Genomic DNA, 15,146 nt, shown 5'->3' with positions numbered 1-15,146 from the left:
TTAGAGAATAAAAAGTACTTTATATTAATAGGTAATTTTACATCTGAGCAGACAAGAATTACATATGGAGTTCCCCAAGGTTCCACCCCGGGGCCTCTTCTGTTTAACATCTACGTGCTCCCACTGGCACAGGTCATAAAGAAAAACAACATTAGTTACCATAGCTATGCAGATGACACATAGCTATATATTACAATGTCACCAGGAGACCGAGGCCCCATACAGGCTCTTGGTAAATGCATTGAGGAGATTTGAAAAACACATTAGGGGAATTACAAAGTCAGCCTACTATCACCTTAAGAGTATATCAAGGGTAAAAGATCTGATGTCTCAGCACGACCTGGAAAAACTAGTCCATACATTCATCTTTAGTCCGCTTGATTATTGTAACAGTGTTTTTACAGGTTCTACCTAAAAAATCAATTAGACACCTGCAGCTTATTCAGAACTCTGCTGCTCGAGTCCTCACTAACAACAAGAAAGTGGACCACCTCAGTCCAGCTCTGAGGTCTTTACATTGGCTGCCTGTTTGTCAGAGTTTAGACTTTAAAGTTCTGCTGACGGTCTATAAAACTCGGAATGGTTTAGGACCAACATACATCAGTGACCTCTTGACCCAGTATGAACCTACCAGAACACTCAGGTCATCTGGTTCCAGTTTCTTATCAGTTCCCAGAGTCAGAACCAGACATGGAGAAGCTTCTATGCTCCACATTTCTGGAACAAACTCCAAGAAAGCCTCAGATCAGCTGAAACACTCAGTTTATTTAAATCCAGGTTAAAGACCCACCTCTTCTCTGCTGCATGGAACTAGTTTTTATTTAGAAATCAAAACCTACATCTGGTTCTTTTGAGCTGGAATCATGTTTTAATATTGTCTTTTCCCCACACTGAAATTTTATTTCTTGCATTTTATCTATTTTATTTTACCATCTTCATTCTGTTTTTAATTCATTAATTGCATTTCTTTTAATCTTTTTAATCTTTTTTATTATTATTAATGCACATGTATTTCTTTCTGCACCCTGCTGAAATGTTTCATGTAAACACTTTGAATTGTCTTGTACATGAAATGTGCTATACAAATAAATTTGCCTTGCCTTGCCTAGCAGTGAGTTAAAAGTGAACATTTCCTAACGATTTCTAGTGATGTGTTACAATACCTGCAGTTTTCTTTCTTATAAAATTTAGAAAGAAGAAGCTTTATTATACTGTACATTGTTGCTTTGATTGATCTGAATGCTTCACTCACTCCTGCTTACAGCTTACAGCTAGACAGAAATAGCTTTTGGATGCACGCACACACCTCCCAGTCACCTCAGCACTGACACAAATGAAATAAAAAAGCAAATGGTTGTGCAGTGAACCAATCTTCAGCCTCTGCAGACACACAGTCATGCAGGAAGCAGTAATGCCTGTGCAGGAAAGATCAAAAGAAATGGTCACACACTCACAGACACACACACACACACAAGTGTGTACACATTTCACATCATGAAGCATCCAGCTTTGAGAAGGACATTTATGCTCACCTCAGCAGGGTCTGCTTGGAAGGTGGAGGAGGGTCACCGTCCTGACTCTGCAGAGGCTTCTTGGTCACCTGTTTATAAATATTCCTGGCCGTCACCCCGAGCCACAGCATCGTCGACAACGATGAGTAGTGCAGCACAAACCCAACCTGTAGATTGAGGCACAAAGATGCATCAAATTACCTCTTTGACTTTCCTAAACTTAACAATATTGTACAGTGTGCCCCTGGGGGAAAAAGTCAAACTTGACTGTATTCCTTCAAGTGGAAAAAAAATGTTCAAGATAAGCTGCCTCTCAGTTAAAAAAAAAAAAAAAAAAAAAAAAAAAAATCAATGTCACCCCAAGAGTGTCTCTTCAGTCGTTTTCCTTTAAGACCTGACTGCTTTGTGTTATCGTTCACTAAAACACAACAGTATGCGAATGGAAAAAAAAACAGGTTAAAAAGTGCCATTGATCTATCAAGGTTGTCTGGGATAACAGCATTATAGTGAGGCTATACAGGTGGATACTGAGCAGCTCTTTATCAGCAGAGTTAGAGGACATGAGGTGTGCACTGTGAATAATAAATCTGAATAGAAATTATGGTCACGTTGACAAATGTCAGTGAGTGATTGTTTTTCCAAACTACACACACACAATGCACACAATGCATACATACAGTATCTCCCTCCTTGTTTTAACATCCAGGAATTATTTTTGTGTGGTGAAACAAATCAGACTTTATTTAAGAAAAAAAGACAGAAAGACAGAAAGAAAGAAAGAAAGAAAGAAAGAAAGAAAGAAAGAAAGAAAGAAAGAAGATGGAGGACAAAGAACTATCCCACTGTTAGCTTACTTTAAGTTATTTTACACATTACATACAGTTTCTCCACCCAGTCAGATTCAGCCTGTTCATGATTAACTGGCAACCTGAGATATCCAATCAAATAGCTTCTTCCCAGCATGATAGGCCGAGGGACTGAAGCTAGCGCACCACAGACCAGATTCTAATTGGAAGTGTCCGTGAGCTGCTTCAAGAAAGCAGGGAGCGGGTGGCGAGTCAATCATCGCTTTGGAGTCCGAGCACTTCAGAGCTTCATTAGTGGCAACAACAGACAAAAAGGAAGTGCGTTTTAAATATGATTATAAGGGAGGAGGAGGGCATCTGAAATGATCAGTATGGACAGTAACGAACTGATTCATGTCCTGAACAAATTGTTTTATCTTTTCAACTGCTTGATCAAACAAACAGCTATCTGCTAATGTAAAATACCATTTTACTTCAGCCAGCTGACGGGCAGCAACATTGCCGTCCATCTGCTGGCTTTCTGAAATACAGATTACACAGCTACAACTAGCTGAGCAACTGTCAAACATATCACAGTCCTAATAAGCAATTAACCAGTTAGATAGCCTGTTTTGTGCAGAATAAGTAATAATTACTCTCAGTGGTTTCATTTCTTGAATGCAGGATGACTTTTGTTATAAATGCAAGCTTGTTTAAAACAGATCTTTTTTGAAAATGAAACCTGTGTAAGAAAAGGCTAAATAAAATAAAATAAGATGTTATTAAGAATCTGGAATTATTGTCCAAGTTTATTCTTTCTGTTGAAGATTCTGTCATGTGTTTGTTCCTCAAAGCTACTTTGTAGCTAGGAAATTAACACCTACACTGACACAGTTCCAGTTCAGCTTATCAAATCAAGACACTGAGCAGAAAGTAATCTGAAAATGGAAGTCTGACAGTTTGCCACTGCAACGCTAATGCAACTAAAACAACCTTCTAACTCAAACAACTGAGCAACAAATTGGAAATCCAAGAAAAAATAAATAAATAAAAAAGACAAGAACAATAACAAAAAACCAGCCCATCATGTAAGATGAATGGCCCACGGACACCGCTGTTTTGAGAAAAACACACTGGTTATTCTTTGGTTCTGAAAGCAGCCTTTTTTCACTGTTTCTTGTCTTGTACTGTAGCTGTGCATAAACTGTACTGTCAGAAAAACAAAAAAAGAAGGCAGTTTACAGCTCAGAGAAAAATCAAGCTCATAATAATGACTCCAACAACATGTGAGGACATTATTTTGAACCAGCTCGTTATTAAAAAACAAACAAAAAAAACATAATAGTGAAATCATTTTAGAAAACCCCAAAAGTTGGTAATTTATGCAAGCAAATACCTCAACAACCAAGTCCTAGTTTCATATTCAGATGCTTTACCACTTCTACCTGCTGTGTGTGTGTGTGTGTGTTCGAGAATCTGAGTAAATACAATATTTCAGACATTGATTAGAATCAATGAGCAGCATAATCATCATGGTGGCAAAACAGGAGCTGGGAAGAGCCCCAGGAAATCTAATCAATGTGTCCAGATTAAAACAATTCATAACAAGTCCTTCTTTAATCTCTTCCGCTGATGACATTGGGTCCTAAACAAATGGAATTAAAAAGTTATAACAAACAGTAACACTTTCTGTATTATCGGTGCTCAGTGTTTGTCATCAGATACTTCTTAGACAGCAGCACTGATGATTATTTGTGCAAAATTGCATCTGTTCTGACTAAAACAGCTGAGGACTATCATATTTGACACTAGCCAGGTAACTATTCAGAGGTAGCAAACGCATAATAAGAACTGGAGGAAAATTGATGAGGAGTCAGCACAAAAAGCTTGCTATGCATCTTTTTGCAATTCATTCCTAACAAATTCACCAATATTCTAATATTTCTTTCATACAAATGCAGCAAGAGTAAGATTTTTTTTCTTTTTAATAAAATCCTCCTCCTGCCTTCTTTGAAGGTGTCTTAGCTGTCCAACTCTGATCTGAGTAGATAAAAATGCTAATACTCTCATCTGGACACCTCCAATTATTTTTTTATGGCCTGGGTTTTGCCTGAGGGCTACTCACAGGGTGCCCTACCATATTCATGGAGTTTGTTAGAGTCATAAGCAGCCGGAGAGCAGGGATACTCCAGACATAAAAAGAGCCTTTGTCTCTTTGTGTTTCATTTCCAACAGTGTTACTATACACTCAGCTCACAGTTAATGTCTCAAAAACACAGCATCAGTCAACTGTTCTTGATAAGATATAAAGGCAGCATTTTTTCATTTTCTTGAATCTTTAATTTAAAGGTGCAGTGTGTAAAATTCAGAGGTGTGTTGTGGGGGAGCTTTCAGACAACAGCAAAAATAATGTCCCTCTCTTCATCTTCCCTTTCAAAGTGCTTCGGAAAAGTCAGGAACACAAGAAAAATGTCAACACAGTCTTACCAGAAACAAGTGCATTTGTATGAGGGTATTTCCCTATTTTTTACTGAGCGCAATTGTTCGACTTGGCAGCAAGATTTCTTGTTTTTATGTCCTTAATCACACTCAAAAAGTCCTTTCTGGCTCTCAAATATATCGTTCTTCCTTTCAAAACTCTGCTCCTCTTCTCAACTTTAGTGTTGCAGGCTTAAATCTCCTGCACTCAAGCTCGGTCTCTTTCCCTCGCACTCAGACACATTCTCTGCTCTCTTTTGGATATGTTTTCCTCTCTCTTGGGTTGCTGAATGAGCTGTCTGTCAAACCTCCTCCAGCCAATAGAATACTAGATAATGATGACCGAGCAAGTCGTCACCACCTTCATCAGGGTGCCCTTGTTTTACTTGACAAAGTGCACTCAAAACATACTTAACTGGGACCATCAGTAAACAAGTATGGATAACCCAACCCAGTAATCTCTAGTAAGCATTATGTTCTTATATTCTATAAAACACATCATGTAAGGCACAACGCGCTCTGGACATTTCTCATTGTGTATGAAAGGTCCTGGTCAGAATGAGCATTGTTGTTGTAACCATGTGGAAACAAACTTTTTCTTGTTTTTGTGGAGTATTTACAGACCTTAAATCGGGGATGTCTAAGTCTGTCAGTATCCTGTTGATTTTAGATGTGTCCCTGCTCCAACGCACCTGATTCAAAGTAAAAGGATCAGCTTGTTGTCAAGTTCTGAACCAACCTTTTTAATAACCCATTAATTTGAGTCAGGAATGTTGAAGTAAGAAACATCTAAAACCTGCAGGACAATGACCCTCAAGGACTGGAATTGGACACTCCTGCCATAATCTTTTGCAGCCAGGAAAACACTAGCAACATATGGAAAGAGGACTTAATCAAATATGGAGTCACAGGACATTAACATGCCGATGAAATTTAACTCAAGATGATTCTTTGTTGAGGAAAAACAAAAAAAAAAAATGTAATAATGATTACATTTTTTACCCTTTGTATGTGAAATTGTAATGTTTTTGCTTTGAACCAACTTGGCTATTTCATGATTTGTCACGATGCAGGAAGTTTTACTGACATAAATGCATCAAATATTGAATAACGTTACCATGGGATCTTTCAAAAGAAGTCCTTTTATTGAATGCTTGTTTATTCAGATGTCTTCTTTGTCCTATATGTTGATTTAGAGAAGCACTTTTCAGCCTGAGAGTGTTGTAGCTTTTCTGCAAAGATAACATTGTCAAAGGAACTGCTTCAACAATTTGAGCATAAGCTAATAATGCTTTATTTAAAGTTCCTCTACTATGTCCAACATACCATATTCATTATATCAGCTTCCAACGGTTTTTTTATGCATAAGTAACCAGTCCAGCAGAAGCCTTTTTCAATGAAGAAATGAGCTCGGGAGCTCTGAAATTGGACCCAATGGAAGTACAAAGGAATTCACTTGGGATCTTTTTTTTTTTTTTTACAGTATTGGCGGCCGTCACAACTAATTTCACAGTGGCACGCTAATGAGGAAGTCCTCAGCATAGCATCTTTAAGCTGGCTGCTGGATGTAACCTCAAATTTAGGTCACATCCTTAGCAAAGTTATTTGCTTAATTAATAGGTTATTTAACACCAGACACACTCACTAAGCAATCACCTGTGATGTACAATCCAAATGTTGATGGTCTGAGGACTGCCTAGGTATAGTATGAGGGCAGGAGAGACAAGGATATACTGTATGTTGTTCTGCTACAGCTGGAGTTTTGTTCAAGTCAAAGATAAAGCAAAGTCTTGTTGAAGAAAAGACAGAAACAGAGATTAGACACGACTTTGAGGCTGGAAAGACAAGGAATCGTGCTGCATCATGACAGTGCCAAACAGAAGAGTGACATACAGATAAAGAACAGGAGTATGAGGACATGATGCAGGTGGAGGTGGTGGGCTGGGAGTGGATGCTTAAAATTTAGCATGAACCTCCCTTTGGGAGGAGAGAAGAGGCTACATGTGTGTGCAGAGAGGGGGGGGCACAGAAGCCAGCAGGCACTGCTTCTGGCTATGTGTGCATTTGACGTGTGTGTATCATGTGAACACACATCTCCTCAAGCAATTGGGTAATTATCCCAAATTGTGTCTGGTGGGCCCTTCCTCGATCTTAGTCGCACAGCAGACATTTGGGCTCTGGCCCAAATCTCCTGACAGTTATTCCGTCAGCAGTGATTGGATAACGGAGGAGCAATAAAAAAAAAGGAAGAAGAAAAAAAAAAATCAAAGGCCTCGAGACAAAGTCAGATAAATGAATGCATGCCAGACGATTTAAAAGAGAAATGACAGGGCCAGCTATGCCTACATCTACAGCGCTTACAGGCAAAGAAATGTCCTTCCTAAGAAAGGTTTTTAGATTTATAGCTACCTATTTATAAAAAGATTAACTGTATTAATTGTGATAACCAATGTGTTAATCGTTAATAATTGATTATCAGTTATTAATGCTTTAGCAATGCTGTGACAAGCCCTTTAGACAGTACTTCATCTTGAATTCATCAGAACTTCAGCAAACTATCCAACCAGTTTGACAAAAAGAAAATCCAAACCAGATGGATTGTTTTAGTGGAGGAGGAATTTATCAAGGACTTATTAACATTCATAACTGTGGGTATCTGATTGATTATTATGATGGAAAAACAAAGAAAAAAAATCCTCATGACCCGTTACTAATAACTCATTCAATCTCTAATTACATTCAACTTCCCTTTTAAATGTAATAAAATCAGTTTTTATTTTCTAAAATAATTCAGCCAAATGAGTTGTTTGTAAGACAGCAACTAGGAAGTTGTTTGTTTCAACCAAATGTTCAAATACCTCTTGGTAAGTGTAAACTACAGTAATGTACAATCATACATTCTTGTTTGGCTAACGCATTAGATTTATTGTGTTCTTCCGTCTTCTCCACATAGTCCCAGGCTTGTGCTATATCCTAAACCAGATTGATTGTGTTTATTTATTGGCCCTGGACTGTAACTTGATTTTAAATCACGAAAACAACTGTCTTTTTGATAAAGCTTATTGCTAGAATTGGCTTGGGGGACCATTAGCCACATTTTTAGTTAAACTGCTGTAGCTATATGCCGGAATTATACCGGGTATGTGTGCATCACGTTACAGCTGCGCCACGGTTTTGTTCCGACCTGCGTGGCGTGGCATTTTATTTCGGGAGCATGTCAGGTGTGGAGCGCCCATGAGTGCTGTCCACTACGAGATCACAGGAGAAGTGGAGAATCACGTGAGTCTCCACTTCCAGGATAAACGTCTCACCGTCTATGATAACAAAAAAATAAAAACACTGAGACCCCCTGACCGGTTCAACACATAATGTTTACATGGTTCAGCAGCGCAAATCTGCATTATGGTGCTTGTTAACCCCTCTGTCCTCTCCACCCCCAAAGGGTCGAGGCAGATGGCCACCCTTCCCCAGTGTGTTTCTGCTGGATGTGCGGTTTTAAAAAGGAGAACCACAGTGATTCATATTTGTTCAAAGAGCTTGCCTGCAGAATCTTACTAAATATTTCAATACTACTGCTCATAAATCTAAAACCACTGCACACCAGAGCAAATCTCGGGGCTCTTTAACTCTGAACTTGGTCTACTTTTCACTTATCAATTGAAAGAATTATAGTTAAAAATTTATCATTTTTACATTAAGTCTACTCAGTTTCTCGATTGCAAAGACACATTTCTCGAAAACTTGTATCCAAACTGAACACAAAACCCAATTTAAGCTACATTTGAAAAACCTCAGACTTTTCTTGCAAAAAGAAACCCACCTTAAACAGTTTAATTTGTGCCCAAAACTGAACTATATTGTCAAGTCATGCCCCGAGTCATCAAAATTAAAACACGACTGAGCAGTCACTAAACATTACATAGAAAAACAGAACAATGCTCAGAACATGAAGCTGTAGAAATAAATGTTTATTGTTCACTGTAGGCTAAATGCATTTTGCAAATGAACCTGTGCATTTGGCACTTGTATACAGTAAGCCTACTTAAAAATAATGTCCAAACATATACAAATGAGACGTGCATTACTCAGCCACAGCATCATTTCTCTGGACTGGTTAAGGGCACAGGACTTCATCCACATCACAGGCCACATTTTTTCTTGGTATGTTCTTCCTTGGTATGCCGTATCCAGGCTTGGCATCCCTCTACACCTATGTCACCACAGGCTAGTTCCTTGGCTTGCAGGAGATTTACCCTGGTGTAAGGTTGGCATTCATACCTTCCACAGACATGAGAAGAATTCTTCAATGGGGGTCAGGAAAGTACAGTGGAAGGCAAAGATTGAGAAAACCTTGGATCGAACCACTCTAACCTGGAGGGCTCTGTGAAAACTTACATTGTCCCAAACAACAACAACAGAATGTTCATCCTGTTGCCCTAACAGAGCATCTTGCATGTGATTGAGGAAAATAAAGAGCAGGTGAGTGTTACAGGGCTCCAGGTTGGCATGACGGTGGACGAGCTCAGGGACACCAACAATATCCCGTTGGCCAATCACACTACAGCCTCTCCTTCTCCTTTTAGAGAGATTAAACCCCGCTTCATTCACATTTTCATGCGGTCTTTCCATTGCATCCAGTTGAAAACCTATGTAGAAATAGTTTTGGAAGTCATATAGAAAGTGATTTAGACCACTGCAGTAAATCACTACTTACAGTAAAACATTAAAAGTGTCTGAATATGTACACTAACCTGTACATACTGGCATCTGTACAGCTGTTTCATGCTCCCTGTTGCATTTGAGGACGTGATCAACAGTAGCGAAGCTACACTGCTGATACCCTCAATTTACATGGTCCTCAATGATCTTCTGCTGAATTTCACACAGTTTAATGGTGTTGTTCTCATGGACCATAACAACAATTAGGGTCTCTTGGTGTGGGGAGAACATACCTGTCCTCCCGCCCCCATGTAGCAGTCTTTCAGCTCTACAAAAAGAGAGCATGCAGTTACAGAAACTTAGATAGAATACTAGACCTACAAACAAACATTTACCCTAAACCTCCATTACAATACTACAGTACACTGGCACAGTGATGTACTGAAACAGTTACAGTATATTGTGGTACAGTATGTAGTATAGTCATACAGTAATTGCTGTCAACATTTATATACTGTAATGTCAAAAAAAGGTAATTACCTGTTCTCTTCTCTAAATCTTCTGATTATGATGGACACAGTGAATCTTCTGATGTTTGGCTGTACCTTTTGTCCGGCCTCCTTCATGCTCATACCATGGGCAAGAACATGGTCAATCACAGTAGCTCTGATTTCATCAGATATTACTGTTCTTTGTCTTAGCTAATCACCTCGACCACCTATCAGACAAACTCTTCCTCCACTCAGATTTCCGTCCATTGCAGTGCCTCACATGCCTGTGACACCTGTGCGCTTTAATTGTGTTTGACTTTTGCCACCTGTGCCCACCATTATGCAGCACAGGTGCATCACAATAAAAATATGTTGGATATGTTGGCAAGTTGTGTCTAAACATGTGAAAGTGCTTATGGTTTTGCAAGAAGAGTGACTGATTCAATCAGTGGGTTCAAGCAATTGAGCATTTGGTTCAGACAATAGGGTTTAGTGTTCTAGAAAGAAAAAACTGTAAACATGCCCTGCTGCTTTATCTCACTGTCCCGGCGAACGCCCGAGTAAATGAAGGTATAAATAGAGCAATATTAAAATCCCATTAGGAGCAGAAAAATATTTTTTTATTACTCATTCTAGTGTAGAGAACCTGTTGAGACAAACAGAGGCACACACTTAAAAATTATTTGTTAGATTTTGTTAATCAATACACTTTACAGTCAGAAGTAAAACAGCTGATTAGAAGATTAGTGGACCCAAAAAGGAAAACAAAAACCTCAGGGTAAATGAACCATTGATTATTGAATTCAGTAAAAATCCGATGACTGAGCGACACACCTTATCCACAAATCTTTCTTTGGGGACAACCAGGTCCAAACTCAGTTAAAGAGCACAATGTCAATGGATTTTAACCACCCTCTTACTTATATTTAGCATCAAAGACCAACTCACAGAGCTCCTTTACATTTTACTGGCCCATGCAATTATTGATAAACTTCTTAAAATAATCTTGTGAGTACTGAACACCTTTGTTTGATATGCCTTCTAGGAGCATTAGTCTGGAAATCTCTGTCTTTTGAGTGCAATAAAGGAGAGAGGAAAAAGCTTATCATCTGGCTGATAGGCTTCCAGGGGACTGAGAAAACCAGGCAACAGAATAGAGGAAAGATCCCTCTGGAATTGATACCATTAGGCACCACAGAAGTCCAGCCAGGCATGTGTGCGTTGCTCCAACCAAAAGTAGGAATCTTCAAATATGGATAAATTATTCTTCTCTCTTCTCTTGTGATACAGTTCTTGTCCCAAGATTTATCCGTTCTTAATCGTTTTTCTGGGGTCAGATCACAGAGACAGTAACCTAAGCAAAGAAGCCCTGACTTCCCTCTGTCTGGCCACTTGTTTAAGCTCCCCCAAACGAATCCCAAGACATTGGGAGACCAGCTGAGAGACATAGCGAGTTCTGGGTCTTCTGCTGGACCTCCTTCCAGTGGAATGTGCCCAAAGGTGTCCTAACCAGTTGCCTGGCCCCCCTCATTTGGCTCCTCCTGATGTAGAGGAGCAACAGTTCTACTCTGAGGCCGCCCCGGATGACCAAGGTTTTCACCCTATATTTAATGGAAAGCCCAGACACCTTGCAGAAGAAACTAATCGGTCCTCGAGAGCCACAATCCTGCAGGTTTTCCATGTATCCCTGCACTATCACACCTGACTTAAACTAATGAGTCATTATGCAGATCCTTATAGGCTGTTGGAGCCATTTAATTTGAGTCAGGTGTGCTGGTGCAGGGATGCATGGATGCATGGAAAACTTGTAGGATTGTGGCTCTTGAGGACCGACGTTGGCCACCCCTGCGCTATGGTGTTCTTTCAGTCATTACCCACAGCTTGTGACCATAGTGAGGGTAGGAGCATACAGTAGATCGATTTGTAAATCGAGAGCTTTTTCTTTCTGCTCAGCTTCTTCTTCTTCACCACAACAAACTTATGCAGAGTCTGCATCACTGCCAGTGTCCCACTGAACCATCTGTAGATCTCTGGGTCCATTCTTCCCACATTTGTGAACAAAGACCCTGAGATACTCAAAGTCCTCCACTTGGGGCAGGATCTCATGTAAATGTCACCTTTCTGGCAGGAAGGGAGCCTGAGCTGGTGGGTGAGGTCGAGAGTTTCTGGCCACAGTTGGACTCTCTGTTTGCTTGACAAAGGTCAGACTAAACATAGCCTGTAACAATAAATTCAGCTCAGACTGTTTGTTCATGGTTAAATCTTTCTATTCTTCCCAACAACCATTCCTAGTAAAACTTTGGTTTATCAATCCTGAGCCACAAGCTGTAAGTAAACCAAATAAGTTGTCCCTTTTGTTTGGATAGTTAGTATGTGAGCAACGGTCGAACTAAAGGAATGAACCCACACTTACTTTACCTGATCACTACCAGTAGGTTACACACATGTAATGATAGCCAGAAAGTTAGCGATCAACACTGCAGACGAAAATGCTACAAATCTAACAACCAGGCTAAAAACACCCAGCTGATTAGCCATGTGAAACAACAGATTGAGTATATGTAGAGATGCTACAAACGTAACAACCTGGCTGGAACCCAGTGTAGCTCTGCCCTGGAATACTTACTGCAAACTAATTACCTCAGATTATTTTCACTTCCTATGTTATAGTAAAATATTATGACTGTGTGAACAAATTTGCATATAAAGTAGTTTCATTGTCATGTCAACAAATTATCATGGTAGGCAATGTTTCACTGTTCTTTAACCCTAGAGACTGGCTTAGCAAGAGTAGCAAGAAATACAGCTAACTATATTCTAAAAATACATAAAAGTGTTAGCAAACAGCATCAGTGCCTCATCTATTTCTTGGCAGCAGACGTTTTCCACCTCTGTTGGCATTGTGGTACATTTGCCACATATACACCTATTAACAGAGGCATGTATAAATATATAAAGCAAGTGAAGGACTGCAAATGTTACATTGGACTATAGCTGCTGCATTCCTTGCTGCAGGTTGCTGAATTGCTGCAGGTTGCTGAGATGTTCACTCTCATTTTCGGGGTCTTACTCGGGCTCAAACATGTACGACTGTATGTTTTGTGCTGACATTGTTTACTATTAGGGTGAGTATACAGTATTACTTCTGTTTGTTTACGAGTTCTGCCGTGTTTCTACGATGAACACAGTTGATGTGTGCGCTTCCGACCGTTGACCAATCAGAGGCAGCCCACATCAGGGGGAGGCGGGGCTCATTCTGCTCGTTTCTGGCAGAGACTGATCTAAGAGCTTACGGAGAGGATTGATATAAAATAAATAAAGGGGTTTGTGAAAAATGCTGGATTAATTCCTGCCCTTGTGGACTCAACATATTAAAGTTAATAACCCAGAAATGAGAATAATAGAGCCACTTTAAATTGAGTTGTAGTCACTTAAAAGGTCAGCAAGGTGTGTTGAACCAGTGACATATACAGTGAGTCAGGTTATGTGGTGTTAATTGGCAGAGAGCATGTGAGTGGTTGGATTCAGTGACAAACTCCAGTGACAGCTACTAGCATGGGGGGAAGACATGACAACAGTAAAACAGCCCAGGAGGATCTGGCTGCATGCCATCATGTAGAGGTGGAGGCTTTACACGATGGAATAACAGGCCACCTAAAGTGCCTGTGACAGCTGAGGAGACAGCTGAGTCCCAAATGTGCTGCAGCTCACAAAACTCAGAGAGAACAAGTTCCAGTCAAACAATGAGTGACAAAAAGAAGTGAAAACTATGACTAAGAAGTAAAAAAGGTGAACGTGAATTTCTTTGTGCTTAGATACAGTAAATGCCCCCCTCCCCAGTCCCCCCAACTGAGGTGAGATGACAGTGGGGGATGCTTTATACTCACAACCTGAGCAGGTCTAGCTATCAATCAAACAACAATGAGATCTCTTACTACCACACAGCCTTTTTTGTTCCAATGAAAAAAATCTTCCCTTTTGTCCTCCTATTTCCATTCACTCTTTTCTCAACATACACTTCAACTACTCTAAACATATGCAGTTGCTTTTTTTATATCTTGAAAGAGTTTTATATTTTTCCACTAGAGCATGTCAAAGCAAGTGTTTGTGTCTCCAGTTAATGCTGCATGGATTCTTTATTTAAAATATACACAGTGATACACTTGGTCTTCCTTTTCATTCCTCCTCTATTTCCTCTGTCAGAAAAACCTAAAAATAGTGAATTGCTACCAGGCACAAATGCATTTTTTGTTTCCAAATCTATCCTGGCATCCTAGATCTCTGTGTTGCTCCGTGAATCTAGCTCACTCATCCAAGTCTGACGCAAGCACCGAGGATGTGATCACATACTGACAGCAAAGTTCACGACCAGTAGAGCGGATGCACAAAAAAAAAAAAAAAAACTTCAACACAATCACAATCTTAAGGTAACTGCACTTTTCATGAGCATTTCCATTTCATGCTACTTAATGCTTCGTCTTTCTACTGCATTTCAGAGGAAATTTTTTTTTTTACTTTCTACTTTTTATTCAGTCACATTTATTTAACAGCTATAACTACAGATAGAAAAGTAACAAAACATACAGAGATTGTTCTGCAGCTAAATGTGAATAAAACTACTCCAGGAGTTGTTTTTCAAAGAAAGTCCCTTTTTTTTCAATGCTTCACAACCTTCTTTTGCTGCAGCTTTTTTTGTTTTCTTTATGAGGAGCTTATCTTTTATACGCTGCCATTTTTCAAAATGGCCAGAAAATATGAAGCTGTAACACCCACCATTAACCCTTTACAAGAAAAGAGGACACAGGGAGATGTGAACTGAGTGCATTTATGATGGGGAAGCCTGAATCATCAGTGCTCATTGTGCCAGTACTTTACTAAAGAAGTGTCCGGTCCATACATGCAGCTGAAGCATGAAAGCATGAAAAGCTAGGTTACTGTGCATCCACGCACAGCACTCGCTGGCTTAGTGGCTGACACTCGAATAGACATTCACAATCAATTCTTTGCATAGCTTAGAGAGAGGGATGAATGAAAAGGGAATGTACTTACTGCTTGACAGATGATGGGGTATTTGATTCGATTGATGCCACCGGCAAACACAGCGAAGGTCAGCGCCGTGTGGAAACAGAAGTTGAGAAGCATATGCCATCCTTTCCGACTGATGCGGATCGCGCTACAAAAAGACAGAATTAAACAGTTTACAGTCAGTTAATGACTTGAGC

The 15,146-nt window shown here is 39.7% G+C and overlaps 1 protein-coding gene across 2 annotated transcripts in view; it reads right to left on the bottom strand.

Annotated features, from left to right (window-relative positions):
- LOC121655127 (adhesion G protein-coupled receptor A3) overlaps positions 1-15,146 on the bottom strand; it is a 204,533-nt gene that overhangs the window by 24,468 nt on the left and 164,919 nt on the right. For both annotated transcript variants that reach the window (XM_042009561.1, XM_042009562.1), the window contains exons 16-17: positions 14,974-15,097; positions 1,533-1,678 (exon numbers count right to left, since the gene is read on the bottom strand). In XM_042009561.1, the coding sequence (XP_041865495.1) occupies positions 1,533-1,678; positions 14,974-15,097 (270 nt within the window). The remainder of the gene's footprint in view (positions 1-1,532; positions 1,679-14,973; positions 15,098-15,146) is intronic.

This window comes from Melanotaenia boesemani, chromosome 16 (genome assembly GCF_017639745.1).
Source record: "Melanotaenia boesemani isolate fMelBoe1 chromosome 16, fMelBoe1.pri, whole genome shotgun sequence".
NCBI classification, from domain to species: domain Eukaryota; kingdom Metazoa; phylum Chordata; class Actinopteri; order Atheriniformes; family Melanotaeniidae; genus Melanotaenia; species Melanotaenia boesemani.
Note: the sequence above shows the minus strand (reverse complement) of the source record. Positions and strands in the feature narration are given on the sequence as shown.